At 38.8% G+C, this 24291-nt stretch overlaps 1 protein-coding gene across 6 annotated transcripts in view; it reads right to left on the reverse strand.

Annotated features, from left to right (window-relative positions):
- The window catches only part of fam13a (family with sequence similarity 13 member A), a 55521-nt gene that overhangs the window by 14279 nt on the left and 16951 nt on the right, over positions 1–24291 (reverse strand). For all 6 annotated transcript variants that reach the window (XM_035660965.1, XM_035660969.1, XM_035660964.1 and 3 more), the window contains exons 8-14: positions 22019–22266; positions 15374–15415; positions 7664–7705; positions 7330–7524; positions 6119–6323; positions 3381–3439; positions 2992–3034 (exon numbers count right to left, since the gene is read on the reverse strand). In XM_035660965.1, coding sequence (XP_035516858.1) covers positions 2992–3034; positions 3381–3439; positions 6119–6323; positions 7330–7524; positions 7664–7705; positions 15374–15415; positions 22019–22266 — 834 coding nt within the window. The remainder of the gene's footprint in view (positions 1–2991; positions 3035–3380; positions 3440–6118; positions 6324–7329; positions 7525–7663; positions 7706–15373; positions 15416–22018; positions 22267–24291) is intronic.

The following is a 24291-nucleotide window of genomic DNA, read 5'->3' on the forward strand; positions in this document are numbered from 1 at the left end:
CACACACACGCACACACACGTTCAGATACGCACGCTGTGCACTCTGTTCCCTGGAACATCAGCCACTGTGTTCACTCACACACACCCGGGCCACGATTACATCATCATGAGACCTCCAGCTGGTGCAAAGGAGGGGCAAGATATAGACAGAGCTACTGTGTGTGTGTGTGGTGTGTGTGTGTGCCTGTGTGAGAGAGATGCATTAGACAATGATAAAGCTGTATTTGGGGGGGCTTACACACACAGTGTACAAACAAACACAATAAGGAATTTAAGGGGCATTTCGCTGAGATGGAACACAAACAAGCACATAACCTTGAACACACACACACACCAACAAACCCACACACAAAGATTCAGCCTGAAATAAGCTTCCTCGGTCTGAAACCATTAAATGTGTTTCACCACACTTTACATTTCAAAGCACATGCACACATAGACGTCCAATTTCTGGTTGTGGGTGTAGTTCTGGAGCTGTATGACCAAACATTTGTATCATGGTATTTCTTTATGGTGATTTCACGGTATTGTTTTTACATGACTAACCCTTTATATTTTGACAGGAGAACACGGAATACAAAAACATTTTAACGTCTTCATACGTAAGGGTATTTGGCAATACAATATATAAAGGAATCAAAATGCTTTAAAACAATTGCAGAATTTTTATTTTGCAAACTGCAACATCGTAAAAACTGAACTGAAAGATAAAAAAAGATGTGCCAACCACTTTACTATTGCTTCCTTTTAAACTGACATTACAGTATTTATGTCACTGCCAATAAGTATTTAAGTTTCCAAAGTGAAAGAAGAAGAAACAAACTGTCACAAATTGCTTTGTTGGTTTTGCCCTGTTAAAAAGAGTTAGTTGTATGTTATTAATTGTTGTGTTATAAAATCATAGGCGTTAGTAAAAAGGGTACGCAGTTAATAGGGCTCCCATCTCAATACACTCTACGCAGCTTGTGTCGACCTAGAGGCAAAAACAATATTGCTGCTCACTGAAGAGTTACAGCAGTTGCTTTAGCTGTGTGTATGGCGGTATATGCAAACATTGAAATCAGTACTACCCAGTACTGACTTGGCTCCTAGCTCCTATAGTAATTATGTTGGCATTTAATTGACATGTCAGTGTTGCAGCTGTCTTGCACACATGAGCTGGTTAAAAACACTGCAGCCCTCATTTCCCACTATCAGTTTTCTTAGCTTGTAGGTACAAGATGTTCTGACAGATGGGTCATGTTTGCTATCGGTTTCCAGGGACTAAAGCAAGACACACATGGACATATTGTGACATGCAATAAATGACCATGACCTATGTATTTTAGGACAAAAAAGCTGCAAGACAGAGGTATGTGTTTTAACAAGTCACTCACAACTAAATCATACATGTTGATTATTTAAGTAGGTAACTGATAAATAATTGAGTTTATAAAATGTCATAAAACAGTAAAAACTGTGATGACGACAATGAGTCCGAAGAGATGTCTTATTTTGTCCGGCCAACATTTAAAATTCCAAATATACGCAATTTACAATAAAACAAAAGAGAGAAAAGAGGCATATTCTCACATTAAAGAATGAGAGAATATGCCTAATAAATGACTTAAACAACTATCAAACTGGTTGATTAATTCTCTGTTGATCTACTGATTGGTTAAGCAGTAAATAACACATCTCATAATGACTGCCAGATCACCAAAATACTGTATAGATAAGTCAACTTAACAGCATGTAACCTTGCAGACAGGATCAGTTTATTAATTAATCTAAATAACTGCAGCTCAGGGGAAGACAAAGTTGGCCTGATGGTAACAATCATGTCTGTGTGATGCTCGTGTTGTAACTCGGGCTTTAATGACCAGCTGAGAGACTGCTACACCAGCCTCCTCTCATAGCGGCGCCACACCGGCTCCAGATGGCCGCTCAGTGGCACAGTGTGGTGGTACTGGAGCTGCAGCCTGAGCTGCCACTAAAATCCATCTGGGCTGATTAGAAAAAAAATTCACCATATTGGTGCAGTGCTGCATGATTCTGTTCGGCGGTGCGGGTCCAGATTAAAAGTGGAGACGAGCAGATGGAGAGCGTGACTTTTTCCTTCTGCTCACACTCACAGCAACACAAAACTTCAAAAGTGTACAGGATTTCCACAGTGTTCTGAACAGCTGACTGAGAAACTACAGTATGTTTGTGTAAGAATAATAGGTGGAAAATCCCTTTTAGCAAATCTCCCTTTGTCATAACTGAAATGTTATGTTTCTGTGGAACTGCAGAGTTTCTGTGGTAGTGTTTCAAAACAGGGGTGAGTATGAGAGCAGCATGGTGTTGTTAAGGTTAGTTACACAACTGGTCAAAAAAAACCCTATGGTTAGTGCTTTCCTTTTCTGTTTGCCACTGCTTTTTATTAAGTTTAATCCATTTTTCCATTATTTTGTTATTTTTAAATCCAATTCTTCTGTGTTTTTAAACTATGGAGAGCACTTTGACTTGTCCTAATGGTTCAATATTTTCCATCATAAAAGGGCCAATATGATACCTAAAACAAAACTTTTTCTATACTTTATTTGAAAGAACATGAAAATTTTTTTCTAACAATGAAACCAAATGTTAAATGTCAACTAAACAAAGGCAGTCATGCAAGAAGCTTACCCAAATAGCGTAGTCTAAAACATATCTTTTCGATCAGTAACTGTTTTAAAGAAAAGTAGAAATCTGAGCGAGAATTTGATGCTTTTGGAACTTGGCAGGTTTTAATACTAGGTGTTGCTGACACATCTATTCAGTAACAAAAAAGTATTGAGATTCAATACTCAGCCCTTTCCTTTCTTCCATATCCATTGCCCTAAAATCTGATACTCTTAATTTCCTCCAGTGGCACATGCATGGCAGAGCAGAGGCACTGTGTAAGAAGAGGAAGGAGGAGAGCTGAAACACAATGTGCAACCTAACAAACAGAGACTCATAGAAAAGTAACTGTGGACTTTATCCTACCTGTGGAGGAGAAGGAATACCATCTTTTCTTGAAATGTCGTTCCTAAAAAAAACCAACAGAGAAACCATTTTAGCAAAGAAGCTGCGACTGATCAAACAGAAACAACAGAGTTTATCTTCCAGTAGTCAGAAACTTCAGGAAACCCCACACAGTTTGTACATACACATACATATACTGTATCTCTGCTGCCTGTCTTTATCAGATAAAGTGTACAGATTCCTTAAGATAACAGACAGAGCTGCTAGTGGTAGCCAGTTGCTTATCAATGTAAAACAAACATTTAGGTAACACGTGCTACAATTTGTGTGTTTATAGGAAACGTGGTGGGAAAAAGCAATTCAACATGTGTAGTGATATTTTATATCAAGTAGAGGAGTGAAGAGCTTACCCTTTCTGAAATGTCTCCATGAGGTTTGCTCCAGGTCTCTCACCAACACATTCCTTTAACTGGGAAAAAAGTATACATACATTAATCATCTACACACATTTAATGATTTTCAATGTTGTATTAGCATATCCAATGAAACGTGATTCATCATCTTTTCTTTCTAAACCTTTTATGGGTATGTTAAGGAGGATTTTGGAGCTATTCAGTGTAGTGTAATCTTTTCAAAAACAGAGGCTCATAAAGTACTGATATGTAAAAGGTCACATTCAGTTCTTGCTCACAATATACGAAATATGAAACAAGGAACCGTGATTGCTTTTATGAACCTTTGTGGATGGTGAACGGTAAAGACTGTAATCTGTAGAATAACATTTTAACTTCACCACCTCCTGCAGCAGTTACTGAAATACAACACAAGAAATTCATAAGGATTCTTTGTCGGGGAACCATGAATGTCTGTACAAAATGTCATGGCACTCCATTCAATAGTTGTTGAGACATTTCAGTCTGGACCAAAGTGGGGGACCAACCGATTGACAGGGACATGCATAGAGCAGGGCTAAACACGTCATGTTAAATATTTTAACTTTCATCTTTAATTTTAAATTTCATCTTTGCCATGGCTGTATAAACAACAAAAAGGTGATTTTATGGCTGAAATGTATCAAAAATATCAAATAAAACAAAAAATACTGCATGTATTGTATCATGCTGTGCTGCTGCTACAGCCTGAGAAATAATACTCAGCAGGCTTTCAGAGCCTCTAATTGCCCTCCGTGCCTCTTGACATAACAAGCTCACATTCACAGAGATGGCTGTTCACACAGACAGAGACACAGACCCTCACTCATCAAACCATTGCTGCCAGCCACTCAGCAACACTTGTCCAGCCAATCACGACTTTGCCACCTACCACATATATACCATATGTGTGTCAAGGCACCGTGTGTCATCTGTACTGTTACATAAGGGGTTTGCCACAGGGATTCTGTTCCTCAAGTGTGAGAGTGTAAAGTGAACAAATCTTTTTCCATCAGTCGGTCGGTGGGACAGCGTGCCATGCAGTTGAACTTTACATTAGCACATATCATAATGAGCCAAATGTGAATATTAATGCAACTTGCTTTCATGCAGCTGTAGTGTAAGATGAGTCTTTGGAGACTGGATCATGTTACTACAGCGACATGGTTCACACCATGTCTGTGCTGTGAATTTGACTGCTTTCACACACTCCTCGTATAGAACGCTCACTGTGCAATACCACTGTTGGGTATGATTCACTGAGTCTTGGTTGGCAAAGCGAGAGGTAGCTGACTAAGTATTTTACTATCTAGTTATACTGGTACACTAAACCTGGATGCTGAGCTAGAGCAGGAGATAGGTACTGGTAACTATTAAGGCGACAATTAGAATAGAATAGAATAGAATTAATCAATTAATTGCTAGTGTACTGATGTGTAAAACGGCCAACACAATGCCCCAAAGCCCAAAGTAACGTCTTAAAGTTGCTTGTTTAGTCAGACCAATAGTCCAAAGCTGAAAGCTGTTTAATTTACAATTAAAAAGGCATCAAATCCTCACATTTGATAAGCTGGAACCAGAAAATATTTGGGGTCATTGCTGGAAAACTGAAGCAATAACTCAATTATTATCACAGCTGCCAAATCATTATCTGCCATAAATTTTTTGGAAATTCAATTTAGAAACAGAATCAGAAGGGAACGTCTGGTTTGAAATACCTAAAAAGTCAGAGTGCTTCAACAAAGTGCAAAAATTGTGTAAATCGTGCTCACTGATTTGTAACATTGGCCAAAATTATCTTATACAACCTGACACATAACATACCTTGGTAGATATGGAAATGGTGAGCAAAATCACCCAATCTGAGCAGAAGCTACTTCAGTGTGGAAGCTGTCAAGCCCAGACAATAATAATAAGTTAAATACACTAAAAATAAAAATAAATATTCTACATTAAAAACATACTTTACTGTATTTCCCCTTTACACAATACAAATGCTGAGCACTTAACAAAGTTTTTGGTTCATTGTGGTCTCGAGTACCCACATGATAACAGTAGAAAAGACAAGCTGCTCTCTGGTGCAGCATCTTCTTCAGTGGATAAAAGCTGCAGCTAATTGTACACTCATAAGTGGCCCTTACGTTTGAGCTGCTTCTGGAAAAGAGTGGTTAACAATTAGTGTGACATGCTCCATATTACAAGCTGCTGTACAATGAGAATGGCAGGGAGCCATTAGGCAGCTGTACTGCTTCCTGTCATCTTCCAGCTCGCTGCTGTCTGCATTTAGTGATTCTTGTTAACTGTAACTGACAATTATTTACAGTATGTCAGAAATAATCAAATGCTTGAACAGCCTATCTGCATCACAGATGCATTAGAGGAGAGGATCTACGGTGATGATTTTTGTGATTGCCCTTTAAACTGGTGATAAAATGTTGTTTCTGATGTCTAAAATTGGCAGCAATGTTTGAATTGACTAGAATCAAAGTAGCCTAGATAATGCTACAAAACGGAAAGAAACTTGCTTTCTTAAGGTTATCTATTGTCCTTCTCCAAGGACTGACCTGTCACATGAGAGAAAAGATGGACTAAAACAGCAAAAAAAGAAAGAAGTCAAAAACCCAACAATTATAAGAGAAAAGTCGAAGAGACACTTCCAAGATGGTGACAAATGACAAAGATAAAAAGAGATGAAGACAAGAGGCTTGATGACTCACTGCGTGGGCGTCCTGGTTGTCGGTGAGCTGCACCAGTGTTGGGCTGTGTTTCGACTTCCTGGGTTTGGAGGTTCGCTCAGTGTGACCACTCTGGCCTCCCTGCGAGTCCACGCTGCTGGCCGTGTCCTCCCCCACGCTGCCTGAACTGCTTCCACTGCTCGACGGGATGTTCTCCTTGTTGGTGTCTGCTCTGATAGACGCAGCTCTGTTCTCAGACAGAAAATGGTGAGGAAATGAGAGATCTGCCTTCAATCTCACTCTCTCTGTTGCATACTTTGGTCTGTCTTTTTCAGCTCCATATTGGATGGAGTGCTACAGGAAACTAAATGCCAAGGTCGTCTTCATACCTCATTTACTTATAGCTTCCCCAGCAGGTAATGTGCTGTTTAGCTTTAGTGCTAATTCTATTTACTGTCTATTTACTGTCCACGCACTTATTGACATTTTCTGCTATCTTTGGTCTAATGCACTCCTCTAATCTACGTGTTACTGATCTCTCAGTCTCTACTAGATCACCATCAACAAGGATTAGCTTCTTACTGCGATGACTGCAGTTGTTATGACTGTACTGTGTCTCAGTGGACAAGCTTTCCACCACTGGAAACCTTACCTTACGACTGTTTACTGTTACCAGAATAACTGGAAGTAGTAGCATTGCAGTGAGGCACTGCAGTCAAGCTTTAGAAATAATGGCATCTCATTGTGCATTTCTATAAGTAAAAATAATTTTCTGGTGTCCTGTTAATTGGCTGGATAATTTTATGTCTTTTCTACATTTACAAAAAATCAAATGCACCTTCCGAGGTTCCACTGATAATTTCTGAAAGAGATGGTATTCTGCAATTGCTGATGCTGGGTTACCTCCCTGAACTTTGATAAATTAGCTAGCGTATTTCTGTGTGACAAGCAGGCATTCTCAAAACTATCTTGAAAAGACAATCTTTGAGTAAAAACGGTTCCAATAAAACAAAGGGTATTTTTCTATTATCCATATCTTGAAATAAAACCATAGAAATAGAAATAGAAACCAAAATAGAGAAGTTGTTGCCCACTAGAATCAAGGAAAATGAATAAGACACAATTACAGGCTACAGAATGAAGTGATGAGAACTAGATTCAGTGCACTTCAGTGCGACTAAAGACAAAACGCCACTCATTTCATGGTGGTACCATCAACTACCAACGCCATGACGGTGTCAGACTCATTGTACCTGTTTCTTTCTTTGTGTCTCAGCTCATCTTCCTGTTGCTCTCTCAGGTGTCGACGTCTCTGTCGGGCAGTTGGCGTCACACTTGGAGACAGTGGACATGGTGTCAATTGACAGTCCTCTGCACTTTGACCCCCTAAAGGATTTACATCAAAGAGGTGCTGCTCCACTGTTGAACGTATCGTCCTGTCCAGAAAACTTAAGAACCAAGAAAAATGGTTAGGAGAGACGACATTTTCGACATTATGGTTCAATAACAGTTTTATAATAAATATAATTTAGGAAATATGACACTGCATTTCATGCCACTAGAGTGAGGGTAATAAAGTCCACTTACTTTACCACATCTGGTCTGCAGTGGACAGGGGAGAGGTGGTTACTGAAAGAAAAACAAGAGAGGAAGAAGGTTAGTTCATGCTACCGAAACAGGTGGTCCCAACAGGTCACTGAGCAACGCTGAAAATCCCCCGGGCTCTGGTTCTGGCCCTAGGTGATCAAGGCATCTAGTGTGCATGAGTGAGTGTTAAGTTCAGCTGTTTTCAGAGCATAAGTAGGTCCTCTGAGAGCAAAGTGGCTGGCTTCTATGACTACCAGTAAGTCCTACAGTAGAGTATATGGTCAGTACTCTCTATATTTATCCATGGCTTCATCTATATCTCTTCATTTTCCCATAACACCCACAAACATGTAATCTCCAGGAAATAAATATTATTAATTATAAAATACTATATATATAACATTGAGAGTCAGACAGCAGCATCAAACAAGCAGTAACGTATTAAGTTGGGTTTGTTATTAAAGATGCAACTGTGTTTCTACAATTAAGAACTAACTCAAAAGGCAATTCTCAGTGATTTCGTTTCCATTTATTTTGCTACAGAGGATGTCATTAACCAGACTTTCTAGAAAGATTAGACCCTATAGCTTTCCACAACTGATAGACGTCACGTCTGCTTTTCCTGGAGTACAACTACCTCAAAATGTATAGGGGTGACCTGAAAAAATCTTCCATAAACAGTGGTGTTGACAGTAATAGCACAGCTTGGCAGCGGCCCTGTATGGTACGCTGATAAAGGGACAGATAATAATGGAGCGATGGTGTGAAGGTGACTGTGGTGAACCAGTGTAAAATGGCAGGGACATATACTGACATTATCAAAGCTCTAAGTGAGGAGTGTGAATCAAATGAAGAGGTGGCTCGCCCTATCGTGTGCCAACCAGATGATCATTTTGATGAGTTTAGAAAGTTCAAATCATAAACGTGGGGCTGTAAATGTCTGCTGCTTTTTATTGTCGCTTTTAACACCTGAGCTCATGACTAACAATGTTCCTATCGTGTGAAGACTAGAAAGATTTTGCTTTCACTTCACTTTCATTGATTCAGACAGCTGGAAAGTAAAGAAGTCAGACAGAGGAGTGAAAGTTATGACAGCTAAGGCTCACAGGTGCTCCAGAGAAAGCAAACTAAACCGCTCAGTTATCTCTGGGCAAAGGAAGCAAAGGAAAAATATTAGCCCACTACCTAAGAATAGACTTGGCACTGCATGCAACCAGGTTAAAGCAACAGAAAATGGTTTAATGGCTTACTAATGTTGACTTAACCTTAGTCCTTAATGTCTGCAAATGTCAGAGGCATCACTTCATCAAGTGCAGTTGACACATTAAGGCCTGGAATAAGACAAACTTTCTAGATGTGTCTACAACTTTTGAGAATGTCTTCTTGCTGGAGTTTGCTCTTGATATAACGTTTATCAGTGGGTCAATTATATAACTGGAATATATGCCAGGGGAAGATGGTTATCATACAAAAGCAAGTGCACTCTGTCATATGGTGTTTTGTCACTGATGCTGTGACCGTTTATGGCAGTGGTCCCCAACATTTTTGGCTTCTGACCCATTAACTCAAATTATTTTAAGAAGCTGGAAATGTTAAATGTAGACATATTTCATGATAAAGGGCAGAAAAGTCAGAAGAAATGTAGACAAAACATTTTAAAAAATAGCTTATCATCTTGTGACCCCTCAGATCTTGGGTCCCTTTAGGTGAAACTGTCTCCTTATTGGGAATGATTGGTTTAAGACAGGATTAGTTGAATACTAATGTATACTGAGTACTATTGACAACCAGTCAAATCTCCACATAATTGGGTGATATTATATTAGATTCTAATTCTAATAAAAATGTCAAAAGAATATCATTACACCATTTTTGTGTGTCTGAAACATTTCATCTACCTTGAAAACACTACAAAAACTCCTTTTATGGTGTTCTGGACGTCCTGAAATACCTGAAATAACTTATGAATCACAAATCTACCATCTCTGTTGGTCCGTAATGTGAAATCGATTTTCTAATGTGTCTGCTTGTGCCACATTTAGGCTGTTAATAAAATAAACAGCTGACTGTGACTGCCTGTAAGTTGTAATTAAATATCTCGTGGCAGCTATCATCGTCCCAAATAGACTTTGGGTTGGTACAGAATGAACCAAGTGTGGCAGTTTGGTAAATGACAAGAGGAAATGACATCATTGGCTAGAAAGAACTTTGCACCAGTTTAATTTTAACTAAAAATGCAATAGTGTGAAACGTTTCTGGTATGAGACAGGATTGTTGCCCGGTGTGTAATGGTGACAGTCTGAGTCATGAACTACTAGACACCATAAGGCAAGGGGGATGAAATCATTGCATCAGAAACACAATGAACATATCACCACGAGAATATGAGTGAGCCAAGCCAATAATCCTTTCTTAAACACATGTATCTAAAAATATAACATAATACCATTAACCCCAGTCAAATGTTTGACCAGAAACCAGCTGGAGATTTTGCAACACAATGATTGTTATTTAATCCAATGAGCACTGAGATTTAATAATACCAAGACCACAAAATCCTGACTAGAAAACACCCAAGACAATTGTTTAAGCCATGATTTTACTTAAAAACAGGAAGTTTGGTACAGGTCTGTAATTATTCATTAAGGAGTGCCGACATTGTTTTTTTTAATTGTAGGTTTCTACAATAACTGCAGGTTTCAGGGCCTGTCGAAATTGTCTCAGAGTAGATTTGTGTTGACTATCTGAAGATCTGTCGCCATGTAGTTAAAAATATTTTTAGAAAAGCCTGTAGAGACACTTTAAAAGCAACAGGAGGGAGATTTCAGATGTTGCCCAATTTCTTTTGAGGTTTTATTTGATCAAACTGTGTCATGCTCATGGAATTGCTTTGAAGTAAATGCAAGGACAACACCCGATGTGGCGATATGGACAGCTTGTTAAATCTAAAATTTTGTTTGTGAAGAATGAGGGAAATTCATTGCACGATTTAGTGGATAAAGGCTCAGTGGCTACGGACACAGGAGGGGATGTCAGCCTTTCAACAGTAGCAAATAAGACATGTCCGTTATAATTGTGTTTGGCAATGATGTCAGAGAAGAAGGTCTGCCTTGCATTTCTCAGTTCAAAATTATAAATGCAAAGTCTGTCTTTATAAATGTCATAATGCACGTTAAGCAAAGCTTTTCAACACTCTGTTTTATTTATTTTTACCAGTATGACATTTCTCCATGGTGTATTTTGAAACTCCCTTTATTTTAGTGGGGGCAATGGCACCAATGACATAATGTAATGACTGAAATTATCTACAAGATGACTGACTGAGACCCAAGCCTATTTGGAAGAGAAAATCGGAATGAAGAATTCCCTGGTGTTTTCAGTGACATACAATTCCCTGATTAACTCTGACTGAACATTTGTGATTCTCAACATTTGTGTTTTCTCAAAGAAAAGACAGCTGTGGAGCCAGCTTGGAGAAGATTAAGACCAGAGTGTGCCCCTTATGTGTAGGTCCCATGTTGAGTCAGTCTGTAGTTGTCCAGAATACAGAACAATTCTTTAGTGCTGCTGTCCTGGAGGTTGTCAAAATGAATGTTAAACCGCCAACAATAACAGCACAGTCAAAGTCAATGCAGCTGATAGACAACTATTCAGCAAAGTATTTAGGTGGTTTGGAGATGTTAAGTATGTAACTGGACATGAGGAATTCTGGGTTATGGTGGGGATCACCGTATGAGGCGGTAGCTCCATGCCCTCGGGAGAAAGAAGAGGCATATTGGGGGTATTAGAATTGAACCAGGAACCCTGTCTTCTCTGCTGTCTACGCTGATGCCTAGCAGATTCACTTGGTGTTGATTTGAATACCGGTGATTCGAAATGAAGCAGTAAAGCAAAATGGCATCCACTGACATGGGGGGAAACTGTTGGTGACCTTGCTGGCCTTATCAGTCTTGTCAGCCTGGACAGGAGAGAGCTGTTCTCTGTTTTTGTCTTCTTATCAGCAAGGTTGACGTTACAGAATGTACTTGGTTTAGGGTGGAGGCAGGCGATGTGGCAGTGACCGTGGGTGAATTTAAAGGACTTGTGTAGGATTTAGTGGCATCTAGCGGCATAGTTGTAGTTTACAACACCTTCGCATCATCCGCCATTCCAAGCATGTAGGAGAAGTCCCATTCAAAGCACATTTCTTTGCTTTGGTTTTGTTTTGTTTTGTTAGTCTTCTACAATCTTGCCTGGTTGAATTCTGGTGAACTAACTCATCGGCAGAGGATTGGGTTGGTGAGTTCAGAAGACTTCTCTATTGCAAATATCCTTGTCTTGAGAACGGCAATCTTCTGTAGACTGATTTTTTTTTACCTTCAGATAGAGCATGGCTCTGTCTGAAAGTCCTCCTGTCTCCGGCCTTTATGCAAAGTTAAGCTAACTGTCTTCCTGGCAGCACCTTCATATTTAACGGACAGACATGGGAGTAGTATCGCTCTTATTAATAAATAAATTCAATAAATTGACAGATTTAAAATGTGATTTTTGAATTTACCAGAGTAACCATTTACAAGTCATCAGCTGTTTTTCTGTTTTCAGTTTGATGGGATCTGTAGGATTTACTAAACTGTTAAGTCAGGTCTGTTATGGAATGATAGGTCTGGCGGTTCAATTGTGTAATTTTGCTATTATTGTTTCACTGAGTGTGAATTTAAAAACCCAGCAGTGCAAGTCTTTGTTTTACAAGTGCTTAAAGTTTGCTTTATATAATTGCTTCATTCAGGACCTTCTAATTAAGAAAATTGCTACGCAAATAACAGTAAGAACAAAATAGTATGTTTCCGTAGTTTGTGTCTGTGTTGGTGTTTTAAAGTCAACTGTTCTTTAAGGAAAAAACGGCAAGGAGGAAACAACCCCAAAGCTTCCACAGCAGAGGCTTATACCAGTTAATTCCCCAGCACTGTGTACCCAGGGGCGTCCATTCAGGTAATCCAGTATTACACCACAGTCAGATATTAGCCAGGACCTTTAGAGTCTTTGGTCAACACACACAGAAGAAAATTATGTTGATCTGTGATCCATTTTGACTGGGTTGATGTTAAGCTCCCATGCAAGTCTCTGTGTGTGAAGGAATGCAATGAGACTTCAGCAGAGAGAGAGAGAGAGAGAGAGAGAAGAGAAAAGAAAGTCTGTATGGTATGTGCGTGTGTATGTGACAAAGTACAAGTAGGGCATGGAGTTAGTCATTGATGAACGTGAGCAAGAGAAGTGAATGGGGATGACAGAGTGAGGTAAAGGGAGGGAGAAAGTGTCAACATACAGTCTTAGTCATTCAGAGATGTCGGGGTGAGAGAGACTATGACTGCAACTGATGATTTCATTATCAGTTAATCTGTAAAAATATTTTTTTCAGTTCATTGATTCATTTTTAGTGTATAAAACCAGACAACATCTTCAAGGAGCTATTTTGCCACCCACAGTCAAAATCTACAGATATTAAGTTTCATTACATAAAACAGAAATGCAGCAAATATCATACTTTGAAGAGCTGAAAAAGAGGAAATATGTATCAGTGCTAGCAGCGTGGCTGTATGCAATGTATATGATTGTGGATCGGTCCCACGCTATTGATCCAGTATCAAAATCCAACGTCTTGACTTGGAGATCCTGGCTTCTTCTAGACACACCATGATGTTGAGATTTTTTTTTACCATAACTTGCCTAAGTACAGCTCTTCATCACTCCATGTTCATCTTAAACTAATGTTTATAATTTCAAATTCATTCAATTCAATTCATTTTATGTAATAGGCAATTCATAAAGAAGTTAATCTCAGGACACTTTTCAATAGGAGGTCTAGACGAACTCTTTTTTAACATTTACGAGACCAACAGTTACACCATGAGCAAGCACTTGCGACGGGGGCAAGGAAAACTGCCTGTTTAAGAAGGCAGAAACTTAGGACAGACCTTCGGCTCTAGTGGGTAGTCATCTGCTTGACCAGTTGGGGGGAGAGAGAGAGAGAGAAAGAGAGACAGACAGACAGAGAAAGACGCAAAACTACACCAATACACTAATGAACATGATATACATTTTCTATACATAAGAAAACAGTAGCAGTAAGAGCGCAGTACAAATTATTCTGTATGCATTTATATCATATACACGTATGTGCCTGCACATTCTTTATAATGAGTCATAGAGACCTATGAAATGTTTTAAATGAGGCTTAGAAATGTGAGTAGTAAAATGTAATCTCCAATTTACTGAGTAGGTATGCCGAGTACATAGATTATGTAATACATACAAAGAGTAAACCAGGCTATAATTATGTATTATATACTACGCATACTGCTCATAGTTTACGCTATGGCTGACCACATGCGTAGGACTTAGATTAGTAAACTAGTTGGGACCTTTGGCCTTCTGTCATAAATAAAAGGATTTGGGTAACCAAAAGACAAGATGTCCCAGTCAAAGTTAATACAAAGGTTTTTGTTCTATCCAGGTTTACTGCTGTTACCTGTGATTTGGCAACAGCCAGATTTAATCAGACTATAAAAATCTGAAGAAACTGTTAATGTTCAAGCTTAGATATAAGGCAAATAATCATAAAGTGCATTTGAGTTTTAGCTGCATTTTTTTTGTCAGCTGTGAGTGCCTTATCCTAGAAACTCAATTCTCCCCAATTATACTGTAAAGTTTGTGTTCTGTGTCTAAAAAAAGCAATAAAATCACGACAAAATCTGTTTTATATAATTGTAAACTTGATCACACTAACAGCCGCCCTGGAGTCATATCAGCACCTGAAAATGGGCCAACTCCAAATGACTAACCAAAGAACCAGCTGTTAACATTGAGTGGACAAACTGCTGAGTTTTGAAGGCTTTAGGTCAACATACACTGGGGGCAAACTGGGAAATGATGACAGTAGGTTCATTAATGATTAACAGGTGATTATCAAAAAGGTGTGGTGAGATTGTAATGAAACGTTAATCACTTGCACGTGCAAAAACATGAGGTTTACTGTTTAATATAATTTCATTCACTTGTAATGGGTTAATTTTACCCAAGACTGTAAAATAAGTAAAGAAAATATATTAAATTCAGTAATACTGGTTGGATGTAGTCATATATTTTAGGGCTGTAATTATTTTTCATTATTAATGAATCTACCAAATAATTTATTGATTAATCAATTAATGGTTAGTCCATAAAATGGAGAGAAATGCAGCCCAGGGGTTAAAATGTCTTGTTTTGTTAAATTAACAGTGAAACCTCAATATATATTCAGTTATTACAATGATAAAAAGAAAAGCAAATTCTCTCACTTGAGAACATTTGGCATTTCTTCACTTTTTCTGCTTGAGAACTTATTACTGGTTAATCAATTATCAAAATAGTTCCTGTTATTATTCTTGATACTCTGTTCAATTATGTAAACCATCACATCATTCTGAAAAACAGTGTCTTCACCCAGACGTGTCTTCTCCTTAAGTGGTGTGTCTGAAACATGTGCTGTGGCCGCCTCCGCCACAATACCCAAACAGTGGTGAGCAAACTGTTGCATGTGCATTTTGCCCTGCTTTCCCTCTAACTGGCGGCTCCATTGTTTCCAATGGTAATGCACTAAGGCAGCTCACAGCAACTTCCCCCACACCTCTAGTGCAAAACAACATACTGTCACACAGCTCTGCCAGCTTTCTAACACAAAGACTGGAGGCCTACCTCATGTAGAAAGGAGATATTGGCCTCTCTTCTTCTTGGGAGCTGAAATATGAAAACAAACACAAATAATTAATTAGCTTACATGATGTGGTTGTGAAGTGCAATGGCATACAAACATTAACCCTCACCCCACTCATCACTACATGTCACTGGGGCTGAAAATAGGAGCATAAGGCTGGCTTTTGTCTGCAGAATAATAGCCATGCAGTGCTGCAGATCAGTGCCTTTGTGGGACTTGTCTCTGGTAATTATTATGAACCAAGTTAGAAATGGGTGCTGCTCTAGAATATAGGCAGGCTGCTGCTACTGAATGTATGCCAGCAACACATGATGACATTATGCAACGATAAGAGGAACTCAGTGCTGGCACTGAATGTTGAGATTGCTTAATATTTTCATATCCTGGCTCTTACAGGCTGAAAATTTCATAATCACCTAGTCTTGTTTGCCTAAGCAGAGCTGAATACTGTATTATCTTCTCTAAAGTCAAAGCAGGAAGAAAAACACTGCAACCAAACCTTACCAAGCAGTGTTAAATCAAGGCCGTCTTTATATATGTTGATTATTGATGCTACAATGACACTGTGTGACAACTTTGCTTTCTTTTTTTATTAAACATAATTTTAAAATATAATTCATAATAATTTAAAAATATAAAGCAACCAGATTGTGTTTTGATGTGAGCTTCAAAGCAAATTAGACATGCATCTTCACAGTTAATGGCTTTTTTATGTCACAGTAGGAAAAGCACAGGTGTAAAACTGTTAAAAATAACAGTGCCATGTGCATGCTGGCTCACTGGCACACTGTCATTGCTTACTGTGATACTTGAATATGTTATTAGTAGCATCTGCGCCTTTTCTACCATGACAAGTGAAAATGTCTGCAGCGAAAAAGGTCTATGTTTTCTCCATAAAAGACACAACAATTCATCATTTTAAACCCCTATTTATCGGGATGTTCAACTGGGTCACAGGAACACATGTCACAGGTAACAACATGAACTCTAACAGTGCTTTCAATTTACAAATATGCAACAGAAAGAATTTGGACAAAAGGTCAGATTGAAAAAAAAATTGAACCAAGTACAGTAGAAGCAGAGAAAGTCAATTCCAGACTGTATTTTGACACTTAAACTGCTCAGCTCAGTATTTATCTTTTAGTGAATGATAAGACGGGCTATTTGTTTGGTCTCCAAAACAATTTCACCAAATACTTCAATACAAGTCTGCAGCACATTTTGCTAATCAATAGAGACGAAACAATTAGGTGATTTATCAACTAACCCACAAATGAAAAAAAGTATTATTTAGTTTGACTATTTTAAGCAAAAATCCTAAAAAAGATTTTTTTATCATTTTCTTACTTTCTCTGTTTATATAATTGTCAACTAAATTTTGTTTTTTGTTGGTTGAACAAAACAAGCAATATGGTTGGCTTTATGAAACTGTGATGTGCATATGTCACAGCTTTTTATATTATAGTTATTGACAGTCCCTATTTAAAACAAAATTTCCTGTCCTTTATACCATATACAGCTTAACATTAGCCAAAAGGAGCAGTCACACAATATTGTTGATTTAAAAACATATCAAAAATATTCAGTTTTCCTGTTTGTTTGTTTGTTTTTGTTGCTGTTTTGGTTTTTTATGTCTTAAAGAGGAACAGAAAATAGCCAACATCAAACCGAAACTTTGCCTACTGTGCCAACTAACAATCAGTCTGATCGTAGGTTGTAAACATGTTGACTCTCAGAAGACGGAGTTGTTGTTCAGTTCAACCATTCAGTGAATGTTTGGTTTTCTGGTGTGTGTTGGTACGTGACGTGCCTTCGAGTGGCTTACTGTAAGAGGGGCAAGCGTGTCAAGGGGAGGGGAAACCACTCTGGTTTTTCGGGCAGCAGCACCTCAACAAGTTCAAAACAAAGGATTTAGGTTTCAATTCAGTCAGGAATCAAAACGGGCCAAAGTTCGTTGAACTTCAAAAGTCTTCTCAAAAGACACAATGTACAGGAGAAATGTGTCTGTGTTCCTGGGTGCAGTTCACCACAAATACTTCCAAATTCTTTTGGAGCCACAGGGGTCAATGTTTTTTTCTCTCCCACACCCATGTTCTTAACTGGTGTTACACAGTCTGGCAAGCGTATTAAAATAATGTGTGCCGTCACCGCCGCTGTTGAATTGCGAAAAGCGGAAATCCCGCTTACCCACTACCATACTGAGGGGATAACGAGCAGCTTTGTAGGGGTACTCGGAAAAAGGCCTGATCCCTCCGGGGCGAACGGAAAACTACCAATGACAAGTTGGTAAATCTGGATACGCTCCACTTTTTCCACATTTTTAAAAATGTGTAGACAAAGGTAGTCTGGCTTAGCAGAAAAATCTTCCAGCTGGCTCCAGAAATGTTTGGCAAGGTCCCTTTCCTTCCGCTCTGCCTTACTTTTTCTAAAATCCCTCTGCAACATGCAACAACACTCACTGAAGTCTAATTAAAGGTTGTTTTTTTTTCCCTATGTTTTTGTGTTACGCCTCTGTCTAAAGGTGTAGGAGCGCAACATGAAAGTATACAAAAGGACTTTTCCTCCCTTTCCCCAAACCAAAGTCAAACACCGATTTACCAATAAAGTGAGGTGATTTATTACCACAACCAGGAATAAGTGTAGCAAAAATCTAGAAGCAAATTTCAGGATGAACCAAAGTAAAAAAAAAAAAATGAACAAAAGAGGGACTAACTCAATGCTGCCAATTGCAGTTGATAGTTCTTTAATAATACATTTTTACACAATTTTTGCAAAATGAAGCTTGAGATGGTTCGGCAAAGGAACACTACTCCAAAGGTAGATCTAAAAGAAAGTTTTTCTTTGACTGCATTAATTAATAAAGAGCCAAGCAGGATTTGGGACCTGTACAGCCAGAGTCTCAGCTCCTCTGTGCAGTCTCCAGTCCCTTCAGGACCCCCAAACCATCGGCTTTTAGACCAGTGCTGGACATTCTTAGAATATCTCAGAGCACAAACTGTGTGCTGGTCAAGACCTAAAGTATTTGTTGGATAAGCTGGCTAAGCTATGCTTGGTATATGTTCATTGCAGCAGAGAAAATGGTGTTAAACCAACACAGAGACATCATGCTTCGGGTTTTAAACTGAGGCGTAGATAGACCTGCAGACGAATGTTACAATTTACAGATTCTTCAGTCACTCACACGTGCATTTTGTTTTGTCTCTTCATCATGACCGTTACCGTAGCAACACCCAATTGACATTAAAAGCAAAGTTACACAGAAAAACACAGCATTTGTGTTAGGTTAGCAGTGGCTTAAAGATTTCCACATGCTTGCTGCAATTTGGGTTGTATTTAATGATTATTTTAACATCAATTAATCAATTAACTATTTGACTAATAATTTGTCTTTAAATGTCTTAAGACAGAGACCAGAGCCCAAAGTCTTCATGTCTTCTGATAAACAATTCAAAATCCAAATGTACTCAGACATCAAATCTTCACATGTGAGAAGCTAGAAACAGTAAATTGTTGGTGTTTATATACCTGAAAAGTCCGTTAAACAATAAATTTTCCGTCTAATCGATAAATGAACTTTTCAGTACAAGTTAAAATACACACACACACACACACACGCACACACACACACCTGCTGTCATCTTTTTTCCTCACTATCAAGCCAGGTATCTGATTTCCACCACTGAGCTTGAAACATCAAACCCGACTGGCGGGGAGTTTCAGACATGAGAAAACTAACGCAGCCTCTTTGATGAACTGTGAATATGTTCAAGAATAAAACAGCAGATCTGTATCATATGATCTGGATGACTAAGATTATTCATAGACATAAAAACTTGATTAATGGCCACTATGCTATATGACACATCTGATGTGCAGGAGAACCAGTCTGATCCAGCCAGCAGTTTCTTGCTGTAAATATGTGCTGTCAGGCGTTCAGGTTGACCGATGAGACTTCCTGACAGGCAGCCAACAATACCGTTATACCCACAGGGAACCTGCACTCACACCACACTGCAACGTTCCTCACTCCCACCTATTTCCAATGGGCTTCTAAGAAACTCAATGGTTACATCACAAGATTCAGTGAACCATGGCAACTCCACACAAAAGCCAGTATGCATCCCCTATGTGCAACTACGCAATGCTGAGAGCATAATATGTTCACATGACACTGCTATGTTGGCTTGCCCGGCCCGAGTGGTGAATAAGGCTGGTGTCATATTTCAGGTACAGGTGAGAGCATTGTGGCATACAAAATTACTTGATTAATGTATTTGATGTATAGGAGTACAGTAAAGTGTTACGTTAAAGATGCTATATGCTAAACGTGGTAAGACTCTGATACAGTACAAAGGTCAAAACGTGCATAAACAAGAAGATCTAATAGTGGAGCCACAAACAGGGAAACCCTGAGGATGATGACTTGACTTGCTAGTGAAAGGTGAATGTGAGCTGAGCGAGTAAAGTGACTGTACGGGACGGAGGGTAGTTCCTGGAATAAACGGTGCATGTATCATATCTACATTACACATTTGAAAAATTGCTTCTTTACCACCAGTAAGTAGTAGTATTAACATACTTCCCAAATTTAGAATGTCATATTTCACCACCTACAAAAATTAAAAATAGTCAGTTTGTTTTGTCATTCTGTGAAATGCTCAATTCAGTTGTGGAACGAGTGGTTGTGCTGCTATGTGTCACATTATGCTGACACAGATTTGTCTGACACATACCTATGGAAAGTGAGAGCAAGCTGACAAGCCGCCATGAGAGGAGCAACACATATGAAAACACAGATGTACCCACTTATGGAAAATTATCATATATGTGCTTCGGGTATATTTGTCATTTGGAAATAATTTTTTAACTCATAAACGTGATCTATTTTTCACTGTAGTCACATACATTTAATAGCTTCAGTATCTTTAATTTGTTGATACTAGTGAATACCAAAAGCCTTAATTTTAGTCTTTAATCTATTCGAAGGTGTCTATTAGTAAATACCAGTGAGTTCAGATTGGTGACGCACTTTCCTGGGGTCCCCTGTCACGCTGTCTGCATATCAGTCACCCAATGCGACCTGACAAGGAGAATGTAAGGGTGTGGGGGAATTCTACCAGGAGATTTATTGATACCCTGACATGGCGAGGAAAGCTGTTGCCACCTTGGAAGTATTATATTTGCCACTTTATGTAGACGAAAACATCTGGTCCATTAAGAGCAATGTATGACCTTTTAACATGATTCAGATGATTTAACAAGAAACGCTCGAAGAACTGAGGCTGACTTTTTTTTAAAACACAGAATTACTACGTGAATTTGTTAAGATAATCAACATTTTATTATTATTGCCAATAAAGCTGAAAAAGAAATACTTCATATTCTAAAATCAAAATACAGTCCACAAAGCCTGTTATTACAACTATATTACACAGATTTTTTAAAATATGTGTAAGTGGGTGCAGTGTGCCGTGATGTGTGTGTCATACTAAACTTTTATGTAATGTGTTAATGGATCTGGTTGCTGACGCTGTTTGAAACTGTGATTAATGTCGTACTAAAGGTCACTGGTGTGTTCGACAAGCCATAGTAGAAGCCAACATAGCATCATCATTTCTCATCTTAGTGCTTCAACATCACACATATAACATTTATTACTTTGCCCCACATTATATTTTGTTGTTTTTCCACTGAAACAAATTCTTTGTACGGTCGATTAAATAGTGACATTAAATGAGGATTTAAAAGGTATAGTAGGGACATTTTTCAAGCCAAAACATTACAGGTGTGATCAAAGCCAAGGTTAATGCTAGTCTGAGCACTCGGTCAAAGCAGCAAGAGCCCCAACAACAGACACAGCTGTAGCCTTGCTATTCCAGGACTGAGGACACTAAACACCAAGTGGTTCCAGTTTCAGCTTCTTATAATAGGCTTGTTTGCATGCCAGAGGCTCATTGCCACGAGGCTTGGGCTTTAGATCCCCGATCGCTGTCAGACACTCAGGATTCTTAACCCTCACCCTTGGCTAATAGAACATCACTTGTGCAAACAGTGGTCATAACCTATTTACCACTGCCCGAATCCCCCCTTCATTCTCCTCATTAGAGCGGGACATTACAAAATTGAAATATAAATCGTTAAAAGTGTAATGTTAGGTTTGTGGCAGAGTAAAATTTATTTTAGAGTGGTTATAAAGGCTCACCCTCACAGATAAGAGTGTCATACTGAAGGAGCCATGAAACTGCGGGAGTAACTCACCATATTTCACAGAGTCAGTAAATTCAGTTTTTGGTGCATGCTTTACCTTTTACTCTAGTTGAAAGGCTTAAGATATTTATTTGAAAAACAAATAATAATTTAAATGCATAAACTGCACATAAAATATCTATAAATATAATATAATCATATTTTCACTTTACAGTAATGAAACTCACAACATGCTGTCTAAAAAATGACAATTTATTAACAGCATCATTAATGAATCTATTTTTAAAAACAAAATGGATCGTAAATTAATTTCAGTAACAATTTCAAGTCTCATCTCAATTCTGCAACTGCAAGAAATACCAGTTGGTATTAGTAATTTTCTTCGACACAAGTGCATGCTCTTTGCAGGACACACTGACCTGCTGAGGGCCTCCATGCTGCCAGAGGAGCTGACGTCGAGATGGCTGAGTTGCGAGGCAGTGTCCGGGGTGTCCTTCCGAGCCAGTGCAATGGGAGCTGTATCCATCGCCTCCGGACTGGGGCTCCTCAGCTCAGAGGTTAGGGGCAGAACTATTGGTATGGACAGGGGTCTCGCATGAGGCAACCCAGCAGAGCGGCGGGGCTGAGGGATGACTTGGGCCATGCTGTCACTCTTCCCTTTCCTCACCTGTTTTACGTAGAGAGAAAGAGAAGGGGGGGGGGATGCCAACAACAGGTGAGTCTCGTGACAGGAAATATGAGACAGCACAAGACGTAAATTATACACAACTTGTAGCATTTCTGCTCAATGAAGCTCATACAACCACAAAGACACATACAGAAACACACTGCTTTCAACCTTTGCTCAGGTTACTATAAAACACGCATTCAAAGGTCTTCTGAGGTGAAGCAGAGAGCAATAAAAAAACAACCAAAGAAAAACGAGGTTAGCTAGTAAAGCTGTAATGTTATACTGATCTTTGTCTTACCGTGCTGACCCTAAGTGGGTATAAATAGCGTGAACCTCGGATTGTAGTGTAGGAGTAGAACCTTAACCTGATTACTGCCACATTGTTAGAGCCCTTCTGCATTTTTTTTAACCAAGGTAGCCCGAGAGCAGCGTTAAAGAATGTGTCACAGGGCTTTCTCTTAGTATATATGGAGAAGACTGGTATGGCTGCCCATGAACATTGAGGCCAAATAGACCGACTGGCTGTGGTAAACAGAGTATGAAATGGGTCTGACGCCAGCAGCTTAAGTATTGATAATTGTCAAAAAACAACCACTGCTAAAAGAGCCTTGGCTCTATATAAACGGTTGAATTAAAAGGCTTTTTTTTCCCTTTGCTCCCATTATCAGCAGAACATTTCCATTTGGGGTTTGACTTAATGGGTTGTTCTAACGCTACCTCCATTTAGTCATTGGTGCACTTAATGGGTGAATCTTTGGGAACATAATTAGCTCCACAAGCTTCTTTAGCTAGACCTGGTATGGATTTTGCCCCTGGGGGCTTTGTAATAGATTTAGCTAAATTTGTCATTCACAGAAAACCACAGAGGGGAAAACATTGGACATTAGCTTGTATTGTTCAGACCTCATCCTAAAATAATCCAGGTAAAAAAAAACTGTGTTGTGATAATGAACTTTAACATGGTGCTGTCATCTTGGTTGGTTTATATTTTTCAGATTTGGTTCTTTTTATATTTTGCCTGCATGCAGAAATATTCAGACACACCACCACACTCTCTAGACACACTACAAAAGGACATAAAAGATGTAATGTGACTATATATCAATCAGTGAATGATTTCAGACACCGTCATGGAAATTCCAATCAGCCGCAGCTAAAAATCAAACTGCAAGTGGGTTTCAACAGTGTTGACCACTAACCCGTCACGCAACCTCCATTCCTGGTTCTCAGTTTCTGCCTATGGATAAAAAAAGAGCTCAAACAGAGCAACAACAAGTGGGAGCTAAATAGGCCAGATGGCAAAGAAGCCTGACAGACCAAAATGAAGATATGACCTGGTTTCTAAATCATGGATTAATAGTTTGTTTGTGACTAAAATATCAAAAGACCGCAAAGAAAGCCAAATAAAATACTTTAATATTTTACTTTGGTATGATTTCTCTCCAGTAATGTGTTATACTGAAAAGCCAGTTGTAGCTGGCCTCTGATAACTGAGCTCTATTCACTGAGTGGTGACAGCTCATTTCTCAGATGTCTAGTTTTTCAGAAGTGCCTTTGCAGTCTGATCCATTCTCTTCTTGCTTACACAAAAATGTAAAAGCTGACATTTGCATGTTTCAAAAAAAAGGATTCAAATGGGTTTTTTTTTTGTGGTCCTGCCATAGCAATTTAACAAGATTAAACCAAAGCACTCCTCTGTGCACCCGTCAATCCTTAAATAAAATGTGGAGCCTTAATCACAGATCAAATGCATGTTGAAGGGTTTGAATATTGTGTTGTGTAATTTATTTATTTCTGCCATCATGGTGCAAGAAAAATGACAACAACAAGCAATCCGTAATACTCCACTAATAACAACTGTATTTGTTTGGACTTTTGGAGTCCAAAGCTCATGTTGTTCAACACAATATTTTTTAATGACAGGTGCATCATAAATAAGTCATAACAGATATGTTTAGGGCTCTCTAACTCAAAGTGTGTGTCAGTGTGTTTGTGTGTTTGTGTGTCAGTGTGTTTGTGTGT

Source organism: Morone saxatilis, unplaced genomic scaffold, assembly GCF_004916995.1.
Source record: "Morone saxatilis isolate NCDOM2014 unplaced genomic scaffold, NCSU_SB_2.0 Contig17, whole genome shotgun sequence".
In the NCBI taxonomy this organism is placed as follows: Eukaryota; Metazoa; Chordata; class Actinopteri; family Moronidae; genus Morone; species Morone saxatilis.